The 27,474-nt window shown below is 42.6% G+C and overlaps 1 protein-coding gene across 1 annotated transcript; it reads right to left on the bottom strand.

Annotated features, from left to right (window-relative positions):
* Nucleotides 1-16,541: 16,541 nt before the first annotated feature.
* Nucleotides 16,542-26,039, bottom strand: LOC132220166 (cytochrome P450 7A1). Its single transcript, XM_059673121.1, has 6 exons — nucleotides 25,881-26,039; nucleotides 23,915-24,155; nucleotides 21,772-22,349; nucleotides 20,394-20,524; nucleotides 18,847-19,022; nucleotides 16,542-17,984 (listed from the first exon to the last, which is right to left on the bottom strand). The coding sequence occupies exons 1-6, from the start codon at nucleotides 25,958-25,960 to the stop codon at nucleotides 17,685-17,687; spliced, it is 1,506 nt and encodes a 501-aa protein (XP_059529104.1). The 5' UTR covers nucleotides 25,961-26,039; the 3' UTR covers nucleotides 16,542-17,684.
* Nucleotides 26,040-27,474: the final 1,435 nt, after the last annotated feature.

The following is a 27,474-nucleotide window of genomic DNA, read 5'->3' as shown; positions in this document are numbered from 1 at the left end:
GTCTCAGGTGAAAATCAAAATTCAAAATTTAAAGTAAGGTTTACAGTGACTGCATATTACTTTCCCACTATCCTAAAGTCATACAGTGAACCACTGTAAGTGGGGGACCATCTGCATTGACCCCTTTGTCCCAATCTCCCTCCCCTGTCCTTCTTCCCCAGTTGTTTTCATGGATGGCTTAGGACGGGAACAAAAGACAGCATCCCCCCCTTTCTTCCTGTATGTTTTGTCGAGCCAGCTGGTGTACACCTCAGATCTTTCCTCAGAAAGAATTCCTTCATTTAATCAATGGCTAGTGACTTGAGATGTAGCCTTTGGCTTTCCAACATCTTTAGCATATTAATGCTGGTCTTTAGGCATCTGGTCCTGCTGAGACTCCACACATTCCAAAATTAATAGTATGTCTTCAGCACAGGCCCTGCCTCAGAGAGAAAACTGCTCCCATCCCACAACCAACTGTTACTAAACAGCTTCTGCTCTTCCTTTCAAACCAACAACAATAGAAGGTGTTTAGGGCTTAGCATTGGGGCCTGCAGGGTTCAGGTCATTACTTGGCCATGCATTACTTAACTTCTCTAAGTCTCAGTTTCCTCATCTGTAAAAAGAAAGAATAATACAAATGTTATAAGGTGGTTATGAGGATGAAATGAGACAAAACATGAAAACCCTCAACACAGTGTCTAACACACAACAAGCATGCAATCAGTTTACTACTATTAGTAATCACAGTTCAAAATATTAAATGGGATTAGACACCTGAGGCTTCCATCTGATTCAATAAATCAAGAGGTCTAATCTATGAAAATCAGCAGAATTCCTGTGTCACTTGCCATCACAAAACTTCATTAATTACAATAACTTCTAGGTGATTTATATATACCCTAGAGGCCTGGTGCATGAAATTCATGCACAGGTGCAGCCCCTATGCCTGGATGGGGATCGAAGCATGAGCATCTGGCCTGGAAGGGCAGGTCCCAGCTGACCTTTGGGCTCTGGCAGCACCTGGGCACCCCCCCCACCTGAGCCACTGGGACCCTACCCAGCTCCCTCAGTGCCTGAGAGCCAGGCAACGGCCCCATCCCCTGCCACCACTGTTAGTCGCTGTCTGCGGGGCAGTCGGTGGGGTGCTCGCGCCTGCCTTGACCTGGTGCCACCTGCTCACCTGCTCCACCATCCCATTGCAGTCCCGCTCTTGTAAGGGCCCATCGGGGCCAGGAGTGCCTCCACTGCTGCCCGCTGCCAGTGCCGCGTGGCCAATGCCCACCATGTTCCGCACCGCCCCCTGGTGGTCAGCGCACATCATAGTGAGCTGTCAAACTCCCAGTCAAGGGGACAATTTGCATATTAAGCTTTTATTATGTAGGATTCTCCAGAACACATGGATTGATGGATGAAGTGAAGGTCTTAAAGTCTTTAACATTCTCATACTGCAATGATTTGAAGAAGTCGTGTTTTGGGGACTGTACCTCTGTGCCTTCTGTGATGATTGTCTTTAAGAAGCTGGAGGTGGGTCTCTGGCTTCTTCTCTTCCTACACTGTCTAGCCTCACAGGTAAATCATGAGGGCGCTCTCCATGTTTTCTTTGCTGGCAATTGCATGGTTTTCTGGCTGGGAGGGAGGCATAGCCGTACCCTAAAGTCAATAATGACTTGCAAAGATATATTTACTTTGGCTTCAGTTCTAGCAGAATTCTGTAACCTTGGGCTAAAATGGACAGTTCTTAAATATATTTTTTCTGAAGGGCAAAGTCAAGAGGTTCCCCACCCCCTATTTTCTCCTTAGGAAGAGAGAGAGGGAACCATCAGAAACAGGACAAAGCTTCTGCTTCTCAGTTTCTGAGAAGTTAAACCTGAAGGACTTTGCACAGTGAGATTGTTGGTTCATCCAGTCCAGTGTTTCCTTCATCTGAGGATAAGGAACTCTGACTGCGCTCTGCTTGGGCAGCGATTTAGAGTTCTGCCATTCTTTCCTTATTATTTTTTTTTTTGAGGAAAGCTATCTCAATCATTTTTATTTTTTAATGTTTTTATTGGTTTGAGAGAGAGAGAAAGAGAGAGAGAGAGATCAATTGGTTACCTCCCACATACACCCCAATCAGGGATCAATTTGAAATCTGGGTTTGTGTCCTAACCAGGAATCAAACTGGTGACCTTTTGGTGTACTGGATGATGCTCATCCAACTGAGTCATACTGGCTAGGGCAGTGGTTGGCAAACTGCGGCTCGGCAAACCATGGCTCGCGAGCCACATGCAGCTCTTTGGCCCCTTGAGTGTGGCTCTCCACAAAATACCGGCTCTTCCACAAAATACCGACTTCTGCACATGGGCCACGAAGTTTCAATCGCACTGTACGTATGCGCCTGCATGTGGTATTTTATGGAAGAGCCACACTCAAGGGGCCAGAGAGCCGCATGTGGCTCGCGAGCCGCAGTTTGCCGACCACGGGGCTAGGGCAGTTCTGTCACTCTTGATGTTCAACCATTTCCTTTTTCCTTCAGTCCTAACTCTCCATGGATAATGCATTTAACAAACATATTGCCAACTATGTAAACTAGAACTGAAAGTTCTCATCTTTATCCCCATAACATTCTGAAATCTAAAGCATAAAGTAAACACTTGTAATCATAACTAAAACTTCTATAAAGATAACTTAATATTATGCAACATTTTAAACACTCATTTACTCCTAACAGCTCCATGAGGTCAGTGCTTTAATATTACCTTTTTAAAGGTAAGGAAATCAAGGCACAGAGAAATCAAGATCATGAGGCTCATATGTGGGCCAGCAGAGAAGTGAGCGCTAGCGTTTCAGTTCCAGAATCCAGACTCCTAGCCAGTGTGTTAGGCAGCCTCTAAGATGACCCCTATGGTCCCTGCCTTCTGGTGCTCATGGCCTCGTGCAGGAGCTAAAACTGTTGACTTGCTTCTAACAACTCGAATACAGCAGGAGTGATGGGATAGTACTTCTGAGGTTAGGTTATAAAAAGACTGCAGGGTCCATTTTGGAAACTCCCTCTTGCTGTGTCCTGGATGACTCACCTGGGGGTAGCTAGTGGCCATGGTGTGAAGCAGCCCGGAGCAGATGCCCACCCAGCTGATCTTGCAGATTTCTAAGGTCTGCCCACAACCGCAGAGTGAGCCTGGAAGCAGAGTCCTCAGCCCCAATCTGGCCTTGAGATGACTGCAGCCCCAGGAGAGACCTGGGGCCACAGGAACCCAGCTCAGTATGTCTGGACGCCTGGCCCACAGAAACCACAAGTTAATGTTTTTCCTTTTAAGCCACTAAGTTTTCGGGTATTTTCTTATAAAGCAACAGTACAACCACTAAACTATACCGCTAGGTTTCTGTTTATTTGTTTTAAAGTATGCATTATATTACAGTGAAAAGTTGCATTTCTTAAGAAGGCCTATAGTTTGTGAGGGTACTTCGCTGTTCGTGGTACGTGTGCTGATTGCTTACTTCAAGCAGAATTATTTCTGTAACAATTTCCTGATGGTTAATTTTTTAAAACTTATCAAAGACTTTCTGAAATTCTAAATCTCTTTACTGCTTCTGTTATCTGTTTCCTCTCCAAAAGAAATGCATGTGTCATGCATACCTTACTGGAATTATGTGGACAACTTGTGTTTAATGGGGAGCAATCATGCCCTATAGCATAGGCTCCCACCTACACCCCAGCGTGGACAGTATGGAAGTATTAGCCATAATTACCCTTTCCTACCTTCCCTAATTGGTCCTTTCACTATCTTTATTTCACTCTCTTTTTACTTTAACTTCTTCTTTATCTGTGTGTGAGTGTGTAAGTGCATGAGTATTTCTGTGTGTATCTTGTATAGGAAATCCTTTTGTAGTCTTCTCATCTGGCACAAGTGAACATGTTCTGACCATGATTATTTTTTCCTCTAGATTTCTATAAAAATATAAAATTCTTTTCATCTGGGTTCAGTCATTTTTTTCAAATACTTATCAGTTTAGCTTAGAAATACTGAACTGCTAGCATATGATCTTGTCCATCTAATTTGTACATTTTATGAATAAATTTGAGCATAAGAACCTCTTTAACATCTTCTTCAATAAAAGTAGAGGTCAAGGGTGTATTTATTCTGAGTCATCACCCTTTCTTCCTCAAGTCTTTGCCCCATAATCATGAGAGGACCCATAGAATCCTCCTTTAAGGATTTGCCAGCACAATTTTGGACGTTTAGAAAGGTCTCCCCACCATGCATAACACTTAGTACTCTGTGGGTTTGCCAACTGCCAGTTGTGTACAGGAGCATGGCATTTACCTAGTGAGTTAACACCTGGCCATCAGCCCAACATCAACATCTTAATTATTTGTGGCAGGTGTATTTTGTAGAGGAATTATATGTTACGGTTGTAGTTATCTCTAAGTGCCCAGGGCTACTTAATCTTTTGCTGTTATTGCCCTCTCGTTACTTCTTCTCAGAGTCCTTTGACTTGCATCATTTTTTAGTTTGCCAACTAGTCTGAAGATTTTTCATTATTTGAAAATACTGTTTCCCTCTTATTTTATACTAGAGGCCCGATGCACGAAATTGGTGCAAGGGGCTCGGCCCCCCGCCACGGCCCCCACCCACCACTGCCATCTTTGCCTTGGCCCCTGCCCGCCTCTGCCACCTTTGCCTTGGCCCCTGCCCGCCTCTGCTGCCTTTGCCTCAGCCCCGACCCGCCTCTGCCGCCTCTGCCTCAGCCCCTGCCGCCGTGACTTCATCCAGAAGTTTGTCCAGAAGTGCATCTGGTCTAATTAGCATATTACACTTTTATTATTATAGATGAATGCAAAGTAGTGTGTGTGTGTGTGTGTGTGTGTGTGTGTGTGTTAAACATGCCACATTTGGGCAACCACATCAGGGTGTGTGGGTTTTTTTACATTCTTACTGATTAGCCTTACCACTGCCCTTAAGTGACTTTAGAGTCAAAGACTACCTGACTTATAGAGACACACTGATGGGTACACCATTTCACCAGAGGTAACCAAGGTACCAAGGTGAATGCTTTGCAAACAACTATTGACTCTAGTTCTCCTGCCAAAATTTCAAACACCGTGAGACAGCATTGGAAGACATCCAATGCGAGTTTATAGCTTGGAGCACTGAGCACTAGGGTTGTTTTGCAGGATTCATATGGCACACAAGGGTTGATAAGGGCAAGAGTTTTGAAAATAAGGCAAACAGTTTCAGAAAAACAACCCTTGGTGTTTTGTAGGTGAGCAGTCAGGTAGAAGGGGCAGCCATCGAATCCCTGAAACAGGGCTAGCCTCTAAAGTGCATTTGTCCTCAGACCTGACTGCAGTGTCTTAGGAAGACATCCTCACCCTCTATTACCACCTGCCACTTGAAATCCTCTAATACAGGATGACGTCTGTTTATTCTGCACTTAGAGTTTACATTTTGAATACCCACCCCACCCCACAAAAAGGTATCATGTTATTTAGATCTGCCCTTCGGTATGTGAGGTATTGGAATTAGATCTTCCTGGGATTTCAAATTGTTGAACTTGAATCTTGAATCACCATGTACCATGGCTAGTGCAGCCTGAGCACTCAGCAGCCCTTAACTCCTTTGTGAATGAAGATGGACACTGTGCCCTAGCCTGTTTCACTCAGTGGATATTGTTGGCCTGTGGACTGAATGGTTGCAGGTTAGATTCCAGTCAAGGGCACATATCTTGGTTGCAGGCTCAATCCTGGCCCTGGTCGGGGTGCGTGCAGGATGTGTGCAGAAGGCAGCCATTCAATGTGTCTTTCTCGCTTTGATGTGTCTCTCTGTGTGCCTCTCCCCCTCCCTTCCACTCTCTAAAAATCAATGGAAAAATATCCTCCTCAGGTAAGGATTAAAAAAAGAAAAAGAAAGAAAGATGGACACTGTGAGATGAGGAAGGGGCCACCAAAAATAAGCCTCGCTTCATGATTGTGCCTTGCCTTGCTCTGGAGTCAGACTAAAATGATGTTGGGTTAGTCCTGCAGTTCAGTGGGGGTCGTACTGGATGCGTGAATGCTTTAGGATCTGGGGAGTTACAGCATTTACCTGTTAGGTTCTAAGGGGCCCACTGCTACATGTAAATACAAAGTACCAAAGGAGGCTGAGATTTGCTCTATGGTCCCTATAGTCCTGCACTCACCTGCTTACTCGGTGGAAAACAGGAGTGGGGTAGATATGTATAGATATTTACGCTATCTTATTCTGGGATTAGAGTGAACAAATAAGTTGACCACAAAGCAACAAGGGTCAGGATCAGACCAAGCCAAGTTGTTGCCTATGTTCTCAGAGGAGAGCTGAGCACTGAGTGGGAGAAAGGGCTCTTAGCCTCTCCTTCCTAGTTCTGAGCGGACACCAGCCATTCTCGGAATGTGCCCCTGAGGGCCTCACTCCTACCTCCACCACAAACAATTGATCAAAGAATGCTGGAGATGGATTTTGGTAAATGCACTTGTCCTCACGTTGTTGCATTTCAGTGTTTGGGGTGACTCTCCTGGACTGGCTACCGGTTTGACTTTGATTTTTATTCCAATGGAGCTGGAGTACAACACGGAGAAGGAGGCTGAGAACTGGGAAGCAAACCTTAGGTAATCCACTTGTGAAGTTGCTCCAAAGTTTTGGAGAATGAGCTATGTAGTGGACTATTGGGGTTGAGTTAGCACATGGAACCTGCTAGGATGTAAAAAAAAAAAATCTTTATAAAAGTAAATGTCAAGGACAATCAGAAAAGAAATAGAGAAGGAAAGAATCATTTAAAAAGTGAGGCAGTTTCAATATTAGAAAAAGGCTGAGGTATGCTAACATTTCAGTGACAACATAGTGCAGATTTATGTCTCATTGATGCAACATCCGGTGCGAGTCAGAAGGCCCTTCTGCTTGTCTCCAATATATGATCTGAGGTGATCATGGCAAGGGAAAAGAGAACTGGCGGATCTAGAAGGAGGTTTTTAAAGGCAAGCTGGGAGCCTCGCCGGTGTGGCTAGGCTGATTGAGCATCATCCCCGGCACCAGGAGGTCACCAGTTTGATTGCCAGTTAGGACTCATGACCAAGTTGCAGGCTCGATCACTGGTAGGGGGTGTGCGGGAGGCAGTCCATCGATGTTTCTATCTCTCTCTCCCTCTCCCTTTCTCTCTCTGAAATCAATAAAAACATTAAAATAAATAAATAAAGACCCACTGGGAGTGGCTTCTAGCACTTGTGACCTCATCCTGTTAGGCAGAACCCAGTCATTTGGCTGCAACCTAACTGCACAATAAGCCAGGATGTAGTTTTCCCAGGTTTCTAGAAAGAGGCTGTAGAGATGGAATTCACTGAACCCACAGCATTGTCTCTACAACAATCCACTCTCTCATCGCCTCACAATGATTCCTTTCTTCTCAGTGACAGAACACACCCCTTTCCAAGGGATACTCCTCGGGGCCATGAGTCCCGTATCCTGCAGAAAGTATGGGGGCTCCCTGGCATAGACTCCATCAAGTCAGAGGCACCTGCTCTTGATCTGGAGATACAGGAACACACTCAGCTGATGAACCAGGGTGGAGTAGGGGTAGGATAAGGCAAGAAAATACTCCCGTTTAGAACACGAAAGACTGGGAGACACACAGTGATCACTGCCCTGCCGCCATTCTGAAATTCTCTGTGAGACACAGGGAAGACCTTCTGTAGGTTGGGGAAGCTCTTTGACTGGTCCTGGGTCACACTGTCTGGGAGGGAATCCCTTGACCATTGCTCTCTGCTTGCCATGTCTGAAATGGGCACTAGGAAGTGTGCCCTCACTGGGGGCTGCACAGCCATCTCAGCCAGCTTCCTGTTTAATGCTTGTGAAAAAAATAGGATAAAAGTGCGCTTCACGGAGCCTGTGTGTGATGGCATTGGGATTTAAGGCCCTCAGCCCTAGAAAAAGTAAAATTCAAGGCCATGAAAATTGAGCCTCTTTAGTCACCCCCCACCGACACACACAGAAGGCCAAGTTCCATACCCCACTCCACCGTCTACCCCATGCATAAGCTCCCAGTTCTCTTCTTCCCAGCCATCGCTCTGTGCACTCTGCCCTGTTTGCTTGGCTCGTTGGCAGGACTGCAGCCTCCTTAACGTTCTTCTTGTTGCCTTTCACTTGTATAGACCAAATTGTGCCCCACCCCCAACTCCTGTGTTGAAACCCTAACCCCCAGCACCTCAGAATGTGGTGATATTTGAGATAGGGACTTTAGAGAGGTAATTAAGCTTAAATGAAGTCATATGGTTGGGCCATGATCCTATTTGACTGATTCATTATAAGAAGGGACATACATGCACGGAGGAGGTCCATGTGAGGACTCATTGTGAAGATGGCTATCAGCAAGCTGAGGGAGGCCTGAGGAAACACCGGGCCTGCCCACACCTTGATCTTGGACAGTAAATTTCTATGGTTGAAGTGACCCAGTCTGTGGTATTTAGCCCTAAAAAACTAATACTCGGATCTGTCCCATTTTCTCAAATTCTTCTCTACATGCCATTAGCCTTCTCCCTGGCAGCATCTCACCTTTAGTGAGTGACACAGCTGTGAGAAAGTAAATAAAGTGAATAAGCTTTAAGGTACAATTAGAAATAACCTGCTGCTTGTTTTTTCTCAGCTGCAAAATAAGTAAGTATTCATAACTTGGAGACTCTAGGATTCTAAGCCATCTCCTTTGAAAGTACCTAGATAACCCCAGAATCTTGATGTTCCATCTTCCATCTCTTTTGAGACATCTGTTTTCAAGGTGAATTATTTCTTAGTTGATTTAAAATATTCATATTCCACCATGTGATCTTATAGATTAAATTAGCTTTTGTTTGTTTCTCTGGACATTTAAATCCCACTTATAAAATGTAGTTTCTTAAGTAAAATATGTTCTGAGTTCTAAATATTTTATTCACAAGAGAATCTTTGGAACATCTATATATATAAAAGCCTAATATGCTAAGTGTCTGACCATTCGGTTGACGGTTCTACCAGTCACTATGATGCACACTGACCACCAGGAGGCAGATGCTCCAACTGGTATGTTAGCTTGCTGCTGGGGTCTGGCCAATTGGGACTGGGTGAGACAATCCAGACTGGGCAAGCTGGGCTGGACACTCCCTGGAGCCAATCTCCTGTGGTCCCTCCCTGGCCTCTAAAATATTTCTTCTAATTAATTTCTTTTTAATGTGCAGGAATTCGTGCACCGGGCCTCTAGTATTACTTATAAATTGGGACTTTCTAAACATGGTATAATTGAAAGAAGTCATAAATCTTGATGCTATTTGGCAATCAGCTTTAGTTATTATGAGACAAGTAGCTTGATCTGATTATAATAGGAGCAGAAATCTAAGAGGTGGCTGACATCACAGCTCCATCCTCTAGCCCTAGAAAACTACTATGAATCGGTGACTTCATCATGCCACAAGCCAAGGCTTGATTATAACCAAAAATAGGCCTAGACCCTCAGCAGGCTGAACATTTCTGAAATTTACTTCATAACCAAATAGAGTGTAAATATAGGGTATTCAGTAAATTAACGACTGAACAGAAGGACAAAGAGTTCTGTCTGAAGCTTGCTTAGCCTCAGCTCCATTTCCTGTGTCTGACACTGCCCACCTCACTGGTCTCTCTGAGATCTGTCAGCAGTTTGCTCAGCTGTGCTCTGAGCTGAGACCCTCTGCACCTCCACTTTATTTTAGCAAATAGTAAACTGCCCTATCATGCAGTGTGGGCCTGGGCTCCGGCTAGCTGTGTTCTCAATTCTGAGTGTAACTCTTTCTCAATATTTTAATAGCGTGGGAGATCAATAGAGAGAAGCAAAAAAGGTTTGCTAGCAAAGCAGCCAAATAAAACATGGACAACCTGTTGGAGCTTGGACTAAGAGAAACAGAGACCCCAGAGTGCAAAACGCCTCCACACAGATCATTGATTTACTTCATTGCTCTCTTCAGGAGTCTGAGCTCCTACTATGTGTCAGACACCGAGTAGGAGCTTTGGTGGGCCATAGCGTTGACTAAACCACTAACAATCTGCTTTTGGAGCTGCCATTCCCTGGAATCGCTCCAGGAAAGTGAAGTAAAAGCACTTCCAGCCAAATTTCTGAGAAACTGACTGCTGACTCTGCTTGATTGTCATGTTTTCGTGGCCAAAGCACACCCAGGGACACCTGCTGTCACGCCTCAAATTACTCAGGTATCTCCAGGACAGCCAGCTTGGCAGACACACTGTGTTACTTGGAGTGCTGAGTGCCTCGGTGCGCGTTTTCACCAGGCTCCCTGGAACTTCTCGGTAACCACACTCTCACCAGCACTCTCTCTCTCTCACATGCACCAGGCCCTTCTGGGACTCCTGTTGCAGGGGATGCGCTCTCCAGTGCCCACATGGCTCACGGTCCTGTGGAGCTCCACATATGAACTAATGGACTTGCATTAGCTTGGACGTTGAACTACTTCTGGCTGCAACATGAGACAGAAACTCTGGACACTGACCTTACTTTTGACTTTGCTAAACTCCCAGCTGCCCCTCTTTCAGGATTGGCTTGGGGTAAAGGGGACTTGGGAACACAAAAATGTAACTTCATGCAAAGAAAGCCTTTTTCTACACCCCACCCTCCCGTGGGGGCTTCTAAAAATGTCTATTTCAGTGGTCATGTAAGAACCACATTCCTACTTCTGTCTGGCAAATCTGGCCCATTAATTCCTCCTGCAACATAACCTTATAGATAAAGATATGGACTTCCTGGAATCTGTGAAACCTAATGCCCCTGGCTTGGAAGATGAAGTTCTTAATGTTAAATGTACCCCAGTTCATTCAGTGGTTATAGTATTTGCCATGCAAATAGGAAGTTTCTAGAGCCAGGCCTGTCCTGGAACTTAAAGTGCAACCTTTCTAACACAATCATTTCTCTTTCACCAAATGTCAGTTTGTAATTCAAATGACGGCTTAGACTAGATGACTTTGAGTGACCTATGATCCTCCATGAAGCCTCAGTGCTGTGGAGTAACTTGATGTCACTCTCTACATCCAAGTGTCTGAATTGGTATCAGCCAAGGTGGTGTGGGGAAGGGGCTGGTGAGGATGGTATTGGTGTTCTGTTATCTGTTAATGAGACCAATCCCAATGAGCCATAATCCCAACTATCTCAAACACATCCAACACTGCCCTAACTGGTTTGGCTCAGTGGATAGAGCATTCGACTGTGGACTGAAGGATCCCAGGTTCAATTCCAGTCAAGGGAACATGCCCATGTTGTAGACTAGATCCCCAGTTGGAGGCATGCAGGAGACAGCTGATCAATGATTCTCTCTCATCATTCATGTTTCTATCTCTCCCTCTCCCTTCCTCTCTGAAATAAATAAAAATATATTTAAAAACAAAACATCAAACACTGATCCTAGAAGGACAAGACTTATTAATTCCACAGTTACAAGTCCAAATTATTGGTGAGTTAGAGGAGTATCTTCCTGTGTGTGTGTGCAGGGGTGGATTATAGTTTAACATTGCAATATTGTATTTGATTATGTGTTCGTTCCTCACCGGCTCACAGTCATTGCAAGGCAGGAGTCCTCAGCTTCTTGGCAACTGGGAGCAACTGAGTGTGGCAGCTATGGTGTCCTCGCCCTCTGGCCAGATGACGCTCCCAAGCAGTGGAGACCATAGGACAGAAATGACATCATGGATTTTTATCTCATTGACGGGAGTCAAGATAGTGTGTCACTTGGACTTTCTACAGAGTGAAGAATGCTGGCTCTGGAATCAGAACAGCCTGGATCCCAATACTCCCAGCTCTGCCACTTGCCAACACTGTAACCTTAGGTCAGTGACTGACTTAACCTTTCTGGCGTTCCCTCTCTCCCCTCAGTAATACGTGATAATAGTGACAGGCGCCACCAAGGACTCATAAGGAGCAAATGAGATGACACATGCAAAATGTTTACTAGTAAGCCTGGGCCTGGATCACAGTAACCCTGAGTAAATTTATTTATATATATATGATCTTTGAGGCCTAGTTGATCCTACAACAGGTTATTACCATTTTTTCTTAATTTTAGGACCTGGTTTCAAATGGAGATCTCTTGCCTAAATAAAATGGTTCAGCCTTCAGTAAAGTTCTAAGTTGTTTACAAGAAAATCGTGTGTTGTACTTTTTTAATGTCATTTTCTCACATGTGTTTTTAAAAGGTGGAAAAGAGATCTCACGCACTAATGCATTTTTTTAAGTTGATAAAATGATAGCATCGAATAGGCTTTGAGATTGCTATACCACGGGGGTTGGCAAACATTTCCTGTAAAGGACCAGATAGTAAATATTTCAAAAGGCTTTGCAACCTCATGGTCTCCACTGTGATTGCATTGCAAGAACAGCCCTAGACAAGAGCACAAACAAATGGGTGAGCTTGTGAGAACCAAGATGGTGGCATAAGGTACAAACCTGTACGTGCTGCCCCCCACAACAACATTAAAACCACAACTATAAGACAAAACAGCTATCATCCAGAACCACGGGAAAGCTGATCAAGTGGAAGTTCTACAACTAGAAGGAAAGAAAACAGCGCATTGAGACCAAGTAGGAGGGGAGAGGCACCAAGAACAGAGGTACGGGGAGCGGGCGAGGCTGCTGCACCTGGGTGCGCAGTTTTTTTCAATCAGAAGGGGACAAGCTCTGAACTCATATATGGCGAGACACTGGGGTCCAGGCTCCTATGGGGAGAAATGGGACTGTCTTGCAGCAGGTCGGAAAGCGAAGGTGACTTTCTCACAGAGCTGCTCACAGGGATCATTGTTGCTGTAGGGGAGCACAGCACTCGGAGAGTGGCGGAGTCGGAGTTTGGGGGGGGGGGGTCTCTGACAACACCATTGCTGTTTGCCCCACCCTGGGAACTCGCTGAGACCCCGCCCCACTACATCCCCTCCCAAGCTGTGCTCAGCGGCACAAAGGAGGCACCTGTGCTTTTGCAGCCTAACAAACTGCAGTGAATCAGAGAGCTCCAAAACTTCCAAACTCCAAACAAAGAGGAGAAATCTGTTGATATTGCTGTAGTCCCTGCTGGGTGGACCCACACAGTGGTTGACTTGGAGATCCAGGAGCCAGGATACTCCGGGTCAGATACTAGATTTTAACTCCTCACACCTATAAGGGACACACTCAAGAAGCAGACTCAGTGAGCACCAAAGCCCCACTGAAGGCAGTGCTACCGCGTAAGGGTGTCTCCAGCACAGCAGTTCTTCTTATAGACACAGTGGCTCCTCGCAGTCAGCCAACAATGCGAAGACAAAGAAACATGTCACAAATGAAAGAAATGGAGGAAGCAAACAAATGGAGGACAGAGTTCAGAACCACAGCTATAAGGTCACTCAAGAATCTCCTACGAACCTCCGAGGAACTTAGTGAGACCTTCGAGGATCTTAATGAGAATGCCAAAAAAATGGAAAAGGACCAGTCAGAAATTAAACATACACTGACTGAAATAAAGAATAATATACAGAGATCCAACAGCAGACGAGAGGATCCCAAGAATCAAGTCAAAGATCTGAAATACAAAGAAGCAAAAGACACCTATCCAGAAAAGCAAAACGAAAAAAGAATCCAAAAATATGAAGATAGTGTAAGGAGCCTCTGGGACAACTTCAAACATACCAACATCCGAATTATCGGGGTGCCAGAAGAAGAGAGAGAGCAAGATACTGAAAGCCTATTTGAAGAAATAATGACAGAAAACTTCCCCTACCTGGTGAAAGAAATAGACTTACAAGTCCAGGAAATGCAGAGAACCCCAAACAAACGAAATCCAAAGAGGACCACACCAAGACCCATCATAATTAAAATGCCAAGGACTAAAGACAAAGAAAGAATCTTAAAAGCAGCAAGAGAAAAACAGTTAGTTACCTACAAGGGAGTACCCATACGACTGTCAGCTGATTTCTCAACAGAAACCATGCAGGCCAGAAGGGAGTGGCAAGAAATATTCAAAGTGATGAATGCCAAGAACCTACAACCAAGATTACTTTATCCAGCAAAGCTATCATTCAGAATTAAAGATCAGATAAAGAGCTTCACAGATAAGGAAAAGCTAAAGGAGTTCATCACCACCAAACCAGGATTATATGAAATGCTGAAGGATATTCTTTAAGGGATAAATACCACATGATCTCACTCATTTGTGGAATATAATGAACAACATAAACTGATGAACAAGGACTCATCCAGAGACGGAGAGGCATTGATTGGACTCTCGGGCCCTGGAGGGAAGGTAGGGGAGGGTGGGGGTAAGGGGGAAAGATCAACCAAAGGACTTATATGCAAGCATTTAGGCCTAACCAGTGGACATGGACAACGGGGGCGGGGCGGTGGTGGTGGTGGTAAGGGATAATGTGGGGATAAGGACACAGATGTAATATCTTAATCAATAAAAAATAATTTTAAAAAAATGGGTGAGCTTGTGTCCCCACAAAACTTTACTTCTGGATGTGGAAATCTGAATTTCATACAATTTGCATACGTCAAGACATATTCTTCTTTTGATTCCCCTCCCCGCCCCCCCCCCCCCCGATAATTTTAAAATGTGAAAACTATAGTTGGCTTTCCATCTACACAAAAACAGGTGGGAGGGGCACCTTTGGCCCATAGTTCTATCACTGGCCAAACCCTAGTCCACAAGAATAAATATATGCAAAGATGGCCCTGGCCAGTGTGGCTCAGTTGGTTCAGAGTTGTCCTATGCACTGAAAGGTTGCCTGTTTTATTCCCAATTGGGGCACATGCCTGGATTTCGAACTCAATCCCTGGTAGGGCGTGTAGGGGAGGCAGCTGATCCATGCTTCGCTCTCACGGTGATCTCTCTCTCTCTCTCTCTCTCTCTCTCTCTCTCTCTCTTCCTCTCACTCTAAAAATCAAAAAATCTTTTTAAAAAAAGATATGTATGGGTGCCTCCAGCAAGTTATGAAATAGACTAGAAAACCACATCAGAAATTTAGTTCCAAACCATCCTATATAATAAAAGCATAATATGCAAATCGACCGAACTGCAGAATGACCAGTAGGCAGGGGGTGGGACCAGCAAGCAGGCAGGTCCAGGCCAGCCAAGTCACATGCCAGCGGGCAAAGGGAGGGAATGGCGATGGGTGGGTGTGGGGGGCCAATGACCAACAGCGGTGGAGGGGCAATTGGGTGGGCTGGCACCGTCCCCTGATTGGTCCATCTGGTTGCCTCCCAGGGGAAGCGGGCCTAAGCCATCAGTAGAACATCCCCTGAGGACTTCCAGACTGTGAGAGGGTGCAGGCCGGGCTGGGAGACCCCCCTCAGTACACGAATTTTTGTGCACCAGGCCTCTATTTTACTATAAGACAGAATTTTGTTACTCTTAAACCACATCTAAATGAGTTTAATTTTCTTGATGTAAAAACCTGTGTAAGCGATAATTCCATGGTAATATGAAATAGCAAGGTTACAAACCTTTAATGAATTTTATGAGGTACGATGGGGATTTTTGAGTGAGTGATTATTTTGCTTTTTCTAAGAGATGAATAATGAACCAAATTGTTGCAGTTTATTGGAGGTGAATGTTTTAAACATTCTGAATATTTAACCACTTAAGAGCAAGGCCAGTCCTTTCCTCAGTGGCAATCAGCTATTGCAGGCCTTTCACGCCTGCAGCTCCTCCTCTATCACAGCCTGTAGTGCCCCAATCCTCCTGTGCTGCAGTGAGGGAGAGGGTACGTGGGGGTGGGGAAGGCTGCTCAAGCCCAGACAGAGCTTTGGGTACTGGACCGAGTGACCAGGACCCACCCAGCTCCACCAACCATCACATGACTTCACCCAATGGTCCTCCACCCCAAGGCACAGTGACTACCTTCTGAGGCTTGGAGTCCTGTGCCCTCACTCAAGTACCCTCCCCAAGAAAAGATGGTCAGTACAGGGCTGAGTGTCATGACTCAGAGAAATATACTGAAATCCAGGGACCTGAGGCAGGCACGTGGGTGTGGGGGTGATGGGACATTAAACAGAGGCAGAGAGACAAGAGCGAGAAGAGCCATGATGTGCTGGCTCCAAGGACTGGAGACTCCAGAGCCATCTTCACCCTTTGCACAGGTGAAGACAGACTGGGCTCTTCTCTGCATGGCCCACAGGCCAGATCTTATCTCCACAGGGGGAAGAAACGAGGAGGTAGGTCCAGTACAATGAAGATTTTCTGCAAGTCATTATAGGAGAGAAACTTTCTCAAATGCATCACCTCCTTTTTGCCACTGAGAGTAGGTACTCCAAGAGAACACACTAAAAGGCCCTACTGCAATGAGAAGACACGAAAGAGCAAAGGAGAGAGATATCAATCCGTTGCCTCCCATATGCGCCCCAACCAGGGATCAAACACACAACCTAGGTATGTGCCCTGATGGGGAATCCACCTTTTGGTGTATGGAATGACACTACAACCAACTAACCCACCTGGCCAGAGTCCTACTGGGCCTTTTTTAGTTCTTATACATACTTTTAATAAAGTCCCCCCCTACCGTCCCTTACTGCTGTAATTCTGACTGGAACAAACTTTGGTTACTCCAAAAAAATGTTTAAGCATGCACATTCACACTTTTATTTCTGAGTGATGAATCATTTCAAAATTATCAAATGTTACAATATTTTCTTAATGTTTGTAGTATAAGAGAAAGGTAAATATAATTGATATATAAATACATACAGGAATATCAATAAAAATATTACAGCTGATAATTCCCATACTTAAACTATTTTACCAAAGCATTGTTGTACACAGTAGTTAAACACTATCATATGGATTTAAATTATTTTTCTTTCAATTAAAAGTCATTTAAAGATTTAAAAAAGTAATTTATTTAAATAGAATACAATGTGAAGTCACAAACTCTTCTGATGTTTCATATCCAAAGCTTTTAAATGGTCATTTTCATCCAGTTTTAATTTTAAAAACATCACATGAGAGCTTCACTCTTTTCACTGATGCATGTTTAGTAATTCCAGAAAACCTCCCTTCTCTGGAAAATAAAATCTTCTCATTAAGATGGAATCAAATGAAAGTATAAATAAAATAACTGAAACCTGACATAGACATTAGATTTTCTAGAAAGAGTAGCTGAAATAAAAAGGGAAAACATTAAAGCCATTTTAATGTTATCAGGACAACAGATCATTATTTTAAAATTCCTGAATACTGGATCTAAGGAAACTTAAAAACATGTTCTTTTCATTAAAAAACATAACCCTTTAAAATATCCTTTATAATACACATCTACACCCGAAGAGTTCCACATCTAGTCAAAAAATGATGCAGTTTCACTAAAACGTGAATTTATAACTTTTTCACAATTGTTGGGTGGTTTTTATAAAAGCACTTTCCTTAGGAAAAAAATTCTGCCAATTGGAAAATCTTCATTTGGGAAAACAAAAGACTTTTTCCTCTGAAAATAATGAAGTTTAGTCCTTGGCTACATGAGCTTTCATTAACTTATTCAAATGAAAACACATCAGTGTGCTTCTGGAAACTAGATTCTTTCATTAACACAGTCTGAGATAGCTTCTGGAAACCACCACCAAAATGTTAGGATTCACAAGCAAGCACCGATGACCAGCACGACACCACTACATGCATCTGTCCAAGTGGACGGGGAAGTGGTGGCATTGCACACGCTGTCGTATCAGCTTATTTCCTCTTGCTCCCAGCCGTGTATTCACAAATGTTTGAATTTATATTTAAACTCTACGTCATTTAATGGTGGTAAAACGCCCAAGCCTGCACGGGACTGGTCCAAAGGGGGACATTTAACATTGCTGTCCACAAACTCTAGTTCAAAATAGGAAAGCATCAGAATCAAAAATTGCTTGATTTCCTGGACAGCAAATAATCTTCCAGGACATATCGTCGCTCCTGACCCAAAAGGCATGTAGTAATATTTTAATTTGAGTCCATTGCTGTAGAAGGTGGTCTTTGTCTTCCCATTTTCATCAAGATAGCGATCATACTTAAATGTCTGCAATGAGAATACAAAGAAAACAAACCGATAAGCTAGTTTTAAATAAATGTATCTCTTTCTTGATCTGGAAACTCCAAAGGATAATTTTCTTTTTTAAATCCAATTTATTAGTAATTTAAGAAAAACCCCACCATGAATCAGAAAGCCACAAAGAACCGGAGCTTCACAAGAACTGATGGGAACAAGAAAGCTTTATGATGCCTCCTGCCCTGCCTCGGTGACTAGTTCCTCAGTGAGGCAGAACTAGAAAGGAGAGTTCAGCTCAAAAACTAGAAGAGTCTGTATATTTATTAGTAGTCTCTAAGCCTCTAATTTCCTCAATTTGGGAGCAGGCATTTTTTAAGGAAAAGCAGAGTGTGTGTGTGTGTGTGTGTGTGTGTGTGTGTGTGTGTGTGTGTATAGATAGATAGATAGATATTCATACATATCCATATATATTTTAATTGATTTCAGAGAGGAAAGAAGAGAGAGAGGGACAGAAACATCAATGATGAGAGAATCATTGATTGGCTGCCTCCTGCACACCCTCTACTGGGGATCATGTGCCCTGACCTGGAATTGAACCATGACCTCCTGGTTCATAGGTCAACGCTCAACCACTGAGCCACACCAGCCTAGTGGCAGCAGCTTTATTATCATGGCTGCATATGTAATCTAGCAGAGATTATGTGATGACAAATATCAGAAAAAATGAAGAATTCAGGCCATTGTCTAGGCTTTTCAAAATATATGAATATTTGACATAATAAAGGAGACCTAGGGTTTCCATGATTACATCAATTCTGTAATGGTAATTTCCTCTTGATTTCCATCTGGGAGATATCACCTGGCTACTGTACTTTGATGAGCAGGCACTTACCAAAGGGTCTGGGTAGATTTCTGGATCTAAATGCATTAACTGAGGATACAGAGCTATGATGTCATCTTTGCGGATATTATAGGAACCGTCCTGGAGGTGCAAAGTGAAATCCTCTTTAGCAGTCCGGATGTTCAGGGAGGCACTGGAAAGCCTCAGCGACTCCTTGATGATACTATCTAAATAGTTTTAAAGGAAGAAAGGAGGCGAGGAAAAGAGGAAAAGTCGGGGGAGGAAGGAGGGAGAGAGGGAAGAAGGGAGAACAAATTAAGTATTTAAAGGCCGCATAATATAGAGTCTGAAATACTTCTAGCAGCTAAACCGACTGTGGGAACCTGGCCAGACACAAATTTCCCACTTTTTTCTGTTACCACTATGCTGTGATCAACAACTCAGTTTTGTCTGCATGTATCTTTTAATCTGATAATCTGCGTTAATAATCTTTTGAGAAGATATCTTGATGAATAGAAACTAGACTTTCATAATTTTATAGAAAAAAATATTCTTATTTATACATGTCACTAGACATCTAATACAATTGGGAAAATCGACAAATCACTTTTCTGTGAATTATTCAAAGTTCATCACTTTGGGGATTTAATCTACTGATAATACTTTAATATAGAAATGTTTTTCCATATGGTTAATGCAGCTTCAATTCAATGTTTACAAGAACCCATTTTTAGCTTCACACTAGTTGATGATGTGTGACAATGCCCTGCTCCCTGGTAAAGACGTCAGGGACAAACAGGACCACCCTGTCAGCAGCTGAAACATACCAACCGACTGAGAAGGTCCAACCTGGCCTTCCAGCCTCTGTCCTTTTAATTGACATGTTTTGGGTGCTCCTCACAGGATTGTGTATAAAATAATAGCTTACTAGCCATTTCTTTTACAAATGAGGAAAGTGAGGGCCCCAGAAGGGAAGTGACATGTCTGAGGTCTCCCCTGGGGAGCCCACTGTGAACCTGTGCTTCTTGCCCCCCCCACCCCTTCCACTGACACACACGGCCCCTAAAAGATAGCTTGGTTTCTTTCCTATAGACAAAAAGAACACAAAGAAAAGTCTTTCTTACTATAAAAGCATATTCTTTGTGTTTCTTTAAAATATGGAAGCAAAAATAAGAAAAATAAACTTCAGTCCCATTACTTAACCCATGCATCTATTTGTAGTTTCTTGATGGTGCTTTTTTCCTCTTGATATCATGAAAATGAGTGATATGCTCCCAATTAACTGTAAAATTAGTGTAAAAGCAATTACAAAAGAGCGAGTACAGGAGTGCAGAGAAATGGTTGCGAGTGTGAGGTCAAGAGTCCCACCCACAATAATGTTGTGATTGGTCCCACCATTCCATCCTAGACAGCAGCTTAGCCTCCAAGTGTCGGTCTCCTTATTTGTTATATGGAAGTAGTAACAGTCCCTAAGCCTAGGATTAAAAGAGACAACACATGGGAACTACTTAGCACAATGCCTAGAACAGGCAAGTGCATAACCTATACTGACTATTACTGTTAGTAGGGGCAGTAAGTGAACGTAACAGTAAGCGTACCTAGCACCGGCATGTCATTCAGTTGCATCTGATTCAAACAAATAGGTTGGTCTTCTAAGCTGATTTTTTGACCAGCACTCTCTAGTGTTTTATTCACTTCTTCAGTAGCTGCTTTCATTGCTTCAGGGCTCCTATTAAAAGTTAAGAGAAAAGAAATGTACATAAAATAAATTTTTTCTAGACCAAAAACTCTGCTTTTCCCCTATCTTTTAAATGGGTGAAACTACCAGAGAAGGTGGGAAATGGATATTTCCTTAAAAGGACCTTGCTATGTAGAAGTAAAACTTTGGCCAGATTTTTATGAATAAATCATTTTAGTAAAGATTAAATGATCAAATTAGTCACTGACATAGCAACTGAGTAGACAGATTGCATCTAGCATAGCAATTTAAAGTACTGGCTAAATTGTAAATGCAAATTTAAATTTACTCCTAAAATCTGTACCACAGCTTCAGGCAGAACAACAGCTTTTCCATTTATAACTATTCTAGCACTTTGACTTGTGAAATGAATGCTGCTTCATTTTCATGCACGGAAATTGACTGGCTCCTCAGAGCCCCGGTAAGGAATTTACATGACATGATTGCAGCAAATGACTCTCAGAAATGCTTGACTGATAAGTATTTGTGAGGTTGCCATACAATGGCTGCCATTACCCACATGACATATTGATGTTGTGTCCATATTTACAGTAAGGACAGAGCCCTCTCAAGTAAAAACTCTGGAAGACATTTAGCACTTGAGACAGATTGGTAATGGGTTTTTAAATCTGAAATTGTTTTGAGAATATTTTTTTATTACACACATAAAAATATCAGCCATCAATGGAATTTGGCATTTCCGATCCTAGGGAGTAATAATTTTGTATCTACATGATACTAAACATCCAATTTAACTGAAATAATTCAATAAACCATTTGAATGCCAAAATTCCAAAACAAAGACTTTGGAGGGAAATCATCTTTGTGTAAAATAAAGTGTTACATACAGTTGTTTTTTCTTTTTTTTGCTACATACAGTTTTAAAAGGCAAAATCTAGCTAAATCCCATCAAGAATAATTGATCCACAGCTATTTTAGTTGGTCAAATAAATAATAAGACGGAAATGACTGAGTGAAAAAAAAACTGGCCTTTTGTCCGGAAGTCAGTAATCACTTAAATATACTTTTATGATTATGAAGAAGGAACAGCTTAGGGTTAAGAGCAAGGGCTCTGGGCCCAGGTGGCCTCAGTGGACCCTGCACCAGCCCATTCCTTTCCCTGGGAGACTCTGCTTCTATAAGGCACATTTACCAGTCACAGCTGCTTATGTCTTTTTAATAGGTGACCTTCTGCCTCCTACTGAAAGAAATAAAGAACGGGAGAAGTTGCTAGTTACCTCATCATTTGAAATAAGCTCCAGAAGGTGGCCGGAATGGTGTTTGCTTGTGAGGCCCACAGGACAGCGAGTTGCGTCTTGGCCTTTTCCATGTCGTCTAAGGTGGAGAGCATGTCATTCAGAAACCTGACCAGTTCTGACATGTGGTCTCTCTTTCCCAGGTTCTCGTGCCTTAAGCCCTCAGCCAGTCTTTCCCGGGCGTGGTGTGCGGTCTTGAACACATGAATGGGGAGGCCTGCTACCAGGGCCGGGAAGATTTTGTCAAATTCCTTGAAGTTGTCGAGTTTTTTTAGAATAAGTGCCTTTTGTGCGTCTTGTCCCATAAGATCTCTGCCAAAGAGCGTTAAGTACCCAGCTTCGAACATCACTCGGTAGCAGAAGGCATACATCCCTTCTGTCACCCAGGTAGGCATCTTTGACTCAGGTGCAGCCGGAGTTCTCATGATAAGTTGCAGGTTTTCCATCATGGCTTCTGTGAGGGAATTCAAGGCATCACCCTGCAGAGTTCTGATGAAAGCTTTGTTTATGTTATCAGTGGTATTTCCGTCACTCGGGTCAATGCTTTTGTGCCCAAATGCCTGGCGATAAACAAAATGTGTCGGAAAAAAAGAAATTAAACCTGACCTAGTGCTAGTAAATGGCTGAAAAGCAAATTAGGTACTTTTATAATTGGGAAAGTTTCATTTTTTAAAAAGGGGGCATGGATATTGGCCTCTCCACATAATAAGTTTCATAACATTTTACCAGTAAATGGCCAAATCGTACCCTTTCTTTATGGCCAAGTTTAAACCCCAGCTCCTCAGTGAAACTTCCCTCCACTACTCTGTCTATTTCTTGTTTTTATTATCTAGCCCAGTGGTCGGCAAACTCATTAGTCAACAGAGCCAAATATCAACAGTACAAAGACTGAAATTTCTTTTGAGAGCCAATTTTTTTAAACTTAAACTATATATATATATATATATAGGTAGGTACATTGTTATTAACTTAATTAGGGTACGCCTAAGCTGGCCTTTGCTAAAAATGTTCTCAATCTGATTGAGGTATGTTCGCTGAGGTCAACCCCTTCCAACCCTCCCGTCCACACTCATCTTGTATACTTGTTTCGTCTATCTCCTTTCGTTCATCCTCTCTATATGTCCACCCCCCCCACTTTTTCCACCCCCACTTCTTCAAAATAGACTTGCCCAGGCCGAAAACCGACTTCTGCGCATGGGCCACGAAGTTTCAATCAAACTGTACGTTTGCGCCCGCACATGGTATTTTGTGGAAGAGCCACACTCAAGGGGCCAAAGAGCCGCATGTGGCTCGCGAGCTGCTGTTTGCCGACCACTGATCTAGGGCAGGGGACCTCAAACTACGGTCCGCGGGCCACATGCAAATACAAATATTGTATTTGTTCCCGTTTTGGTTTTTTACTTCAAAATAAGATATGTGCAGTGTGCATAGGAATTTGTTCATAGTTTTTTTTTTAAACTATAGTCCGGCCCTCCAACTTTCTGAGGGACAGTGAACTGGCCCCCTGTTTAAAAAGCTTGAGGACCCCTGAAAGGGCATTTATTTGCATATTAATTTGATACTAATCAATAATGGTTTTTAATCATTCTCTTTTATATTCTTTGTAGATGAGTTTTAACCAGACTTCAAGTTACTTACAGGCAGACACCATGTCTAATAGTTCTTTGCAGGGACTCAGTTAATGTTTGTAAATTGTTTTCTCTATAAAAAAAGCCTCTTACATTACATCTAAATGATGCCAATATATCTGGCCAATTCCTTAATAAGATTAAACAAAGGTATGGCATGAGTGTGGCAAAACTATTGTTCCATGTTCAGTTCTCACCACATGCATTCTGGGAGTTGTATAGACATGGTTGATATGAGTGAGTTTGCAATATCTTACTTATACAGTGTCATCTGTCTCAGTAAAATATTTAATGTTTATTTCACTCTCATTAGCTGGTTAAGAAATTACAAATCTATACCTATTTCAACTTTTTAAATGATTAGCACCAAGAGGTCCTATCTAATTTGATTATAAGACTCTCCTTGTTCCTCAAAATGACTAAGTAGAGTGACATATTAAAGAGTAGAAAATAAACAGAATGTTGTATAAATGCGGTATAAATGCAAAAGTGGTTACCTTTGCAGAAGTAGTGAAATGAAATTTTTTCCAATCAAAGTATTTCCCATGGCACAGAACTTTCTGGTATGACAGGGGGTTTGTGATGAAGTGGACATAGTTTCCCATCAGTTTGCAGGTGAAAACAGGACCATGTTTCCTTTGGTTTGCTCTGAGGAACTCAAGAGGGTTGGCACCAAATTGCAGAGCACACCCCAGGTAAGGGATCAGCCCATTCTCCAGAGGAGGTTCACCCATTTTTCTGTAAGGCACAACAGTGTGATGGTTATGGAAAAGTACACAGCTTTATGTTTATACCAGGTTTTTTAAATTTATACTACTGACTTGAAACTTCAAAACTACAGTTTATAGCTATGTTTTAGTGTTGATGGGGTCCTGCTCTTCCTCTAAAATAATGAGTTTATATTAACCTAGTAAGATGACATGTTGGTGAAAATGGTTACCAAATCCACCCATCCATCCATGCTTACATTCCACAACACTTACTGAATACCCACTCCATGCTAGTCACTTTCCCAGCACTGAGGATCAAAGGCTAAACAAGGCCAACAAGATGATTGCTCTCAGTACAGAGATCAACCTACATTCTAGCATGTATATTTTTTCTAAGTGTCATTTGACCAAGTATTGGATTGTTTTCCTTAAAGATATAGAATACTGAATAACAGAAAAGATTGCAGAATTAGAGTTTTCACAATCTTCATCATTTAAAGCTATTATACCATGGTGATCATTAAAGATAAGGAGAATCTCATTTGAGAAATTAGCTTATTATAAAATTAAGTAAGATATGTATTAACAGAATCATCAATTGTAATTCAGTAGTCTTTCATGCTACTTTAAGTGTTTTTATTAAGGATATAAACATCCCTGAAACTAATATAATCATGTCAACTGTAATTGAAAATAAAAAATGGCCCTAGCTGGTTTTGCTCAGTGGATAGAGCATCAGTGAGCAGACTGAAGAGTCCCGGGTTTGATTCCAGACAAGGGCTTATGCTTGCGTTGTGGGCTCGACCCCCAGTGGGGGGCATGCAGGAGGCAGCTGATCAATGATTCACTCTCATCATTGATGTTTCTATCTCTCTACCTCACCCTTCCTCTCTGAAATCAATAAAAATATATTTTAACAAAACAAAAAATAAAAAAACCTAGAAACTATCAGGCCTGAATTAAAGCATTTTAAGGAACAAAAAAATACTTGCTAAAGGTATACAACACATAACACACTACATAGCTGAAGATATGCTGTGGGCATTTCTATCTTTTGGAGATTGACATAGAGAATATTTACATACTCTCCCCTATATCCCCGAAAATACTCTTTGAGCCCATCAGAAGTTAAACTACGGCTATGCATCTGACTCTATTCGTATTTCTTGCATTCTTGGACCCATTATAAATGTCACAAAAATAAAAGCGATGTCACATACATTTAGCAGTTTCTTAATCCATCATGGTCAAATATCTTTACTAAGAAAAAAATAGTAGAATGATCGATGCAGACTCTGTGCTCTTGTCTAAACTTAGGCTGAGTCTATACCATGCACAAGAACTAGCTGAAAAGAGAATATTTATTTAGTCAGAGCATCTTATTTGAAGCACGTGATAGAAGTCCTTTTCATGGCAGAACCCACTTACCGTTGTATCCTCACTAATCCAGATTTCCTCTTTATACACACATATAAAATACAGAAATCTCATACATTGCTGTCAGTTATGTTTAACAAGTTAGTACATTTTTGCATTGCCATTGGTATGCCAAAACTAAAAGGAAAACTATCATTTTATCTTGTTAGATATAATTAAAAAGATACCACTAAAAATTTAAAGTAAAATGTTTTAATTTGAGAAGAAAATGTTAGTGTATGTAAGTACAGGAAGTCAAATTTATTGTATAACAATGAAAGTAAAAGAACATTAACTGAGTGAATTTAGATGCAATTTAAAGATAAAACTTTTTTACCTTCTCCTCATTCCAAGAATAAGCCACAAACAACAGCAGATTGCTACCACAATCCCCCAGATCAAAGATATGCTCATCATTTTGCAAATCTAATGCAAAACCTCCAGGAGGAGAATCTGAATAGAAAAGTAAGGATGTAACTGAGCAGAAGCTGCAGCTAGACTTTTATACATGGTAAAATCTTGCACTTGAGTGACCAAAGCAAACAATTAACCATTTGTTCATCCTATTAGAAAAAAAAAAAAACTGGCCTTGAACTAAGTCCACAGGTATCAGAAGACGTTCCAAAACAATCAGAGACCTGCAATACTTGATAAGTTGAAGGTCTCTCAAACACATGTTGACTAAATGTTCAGACCTGGGAATGACAGCTAATATTACAAGGTTTGTATGCTTATAAAAAAAACAAATAAACCTTTTCAGGATGAACATATTAAATAGAGATATAAAACATAATAATTGAATGACAAATGAAGATAAGTTATTATCAAGCCAATGATTTGATCTGTTACCTTTTGAAAAATAAATCAATTTAAATGATTTACAAGAGATACAGTGGTCAAGTTCAAAGAAAGAGAACTGGGTGAAATGTTTCTGGGGCTTCATGTTTCAGTGCTTTTACAAAATTATAGCTATTTTACTAGATATAGTAACATGTTACTTACCTAACAACATGAAGAAAGTATCCCATGTAAATGGTTTTAATTAAACCACTTATGTAAGCATCAAAACTTTATCAAATATTGGGGGGGGGAGCTAGAGGAGGGTATGGGGGGGTAAAATGGTGATAGAAAAAATAAATAGCTATTTTTAAAAACGTTATCAATCATATATTTCTAATTGAAAATGTGTTTATTAATTTTTATAATTGTTAACACAATTTTATATCAAACTAGAGGCCCGGTGCACAAAAATTTGTGCACTCGGGGGGGAGGGGCGTCCCTCAGCCCGGCCTGTGCCCTCTCGCAGTCTGGGACCCCTCGGGAGATAACGACCTGCTGGCTTAGGCCTGCTCCCCAGTGGCAGAGGGCAGGCCCAATCCCTAGGTGCAGCCCCTGGTCGGGCTCAGAGCAGGGCTGATTGGGGAGTTGGGGCGCCGCCCCTGTCATGCACAGAGCAGGGCGGATTGGGAGGTTGAGATGCCACCCTCAGTCACGCTCAGGGTAGGGCCAATTGGGGGGTTGGGGCACCGCCCCCTGTCACACTCAAGGCAGGGTCGATGGGGAGGTTGCGGCGCCACCCCATCACGCACACAGCAGGGCCCATCAGGGGGGTTGGGGCTCCGTACCCTGTCACGCACAGAGCAGGGTTGATAAAGGGGTTGGGGAGCTCTCCCCTGTCACACACAGAACAGGGCCCATCAGGGGGTTGGGGAGCTCTCCCCTGTCATGCATGGAGCAGGGCCCATCAGGGGGTTGAAGAGCTCCCCCCTGTTACTCACAGAGTAGGGCCGATAGGGGAGTTGGGGCACTGTCCCCTGTCACCCACAGAGCAGGGCCAATCAGGGGGTTGGGGCGCCGCCATTGTCAAACTCAGGGCAGGGCTGATGGGGAGGTTATGGCTCTACCCCGTCACACACAGAGCAGGGCCCGTG

Source organism: Myotis daubentonii, chromosome 17, assembly GCF_963259705.1.
Source record: "Myotis daubentonii chromosome 17, mMyoDau2.1, whole genome shotgun sequence".
NCBI classification, from domain to species: domain Eukaryota; kingdom Metazoa; phylum Chordata; class Mammalia; order Chiroptera; family Vespertilionidae; genus Myotis; species Myotis daubentonii.
This window is presented reverse-complemented; position numbering and strand designations above follow the sequence as displayed.

What these genes read in the sequence shown, in the direction of transcription:
- LOC132220166 (XM_059673121.1), bottom strand. Translation starts at nt 25,960, where the DNA reads ATGATGAGCATATCTTTGATCTGGGGGATTGTGGTAGCAATCTGCTGT. An exon ending in ATTTCACTACTTCTGCAAAG is followed by an intron (nt 22,350 to 23,914) that starts GTAACCACTTTT and finishes GTTTATCGCCAG; the next exon opens with GCATTTGGGCACAAAAGCAT. An exon ending in AGCTTATTTCAAATGATGAG is followed by an intron (nt 20,525 to 21,771) that starts GTAACTAGCAAC and finishes AACTTTTAATAG; the next exon opens with GAGCCCTGAAGCAATGAAAG.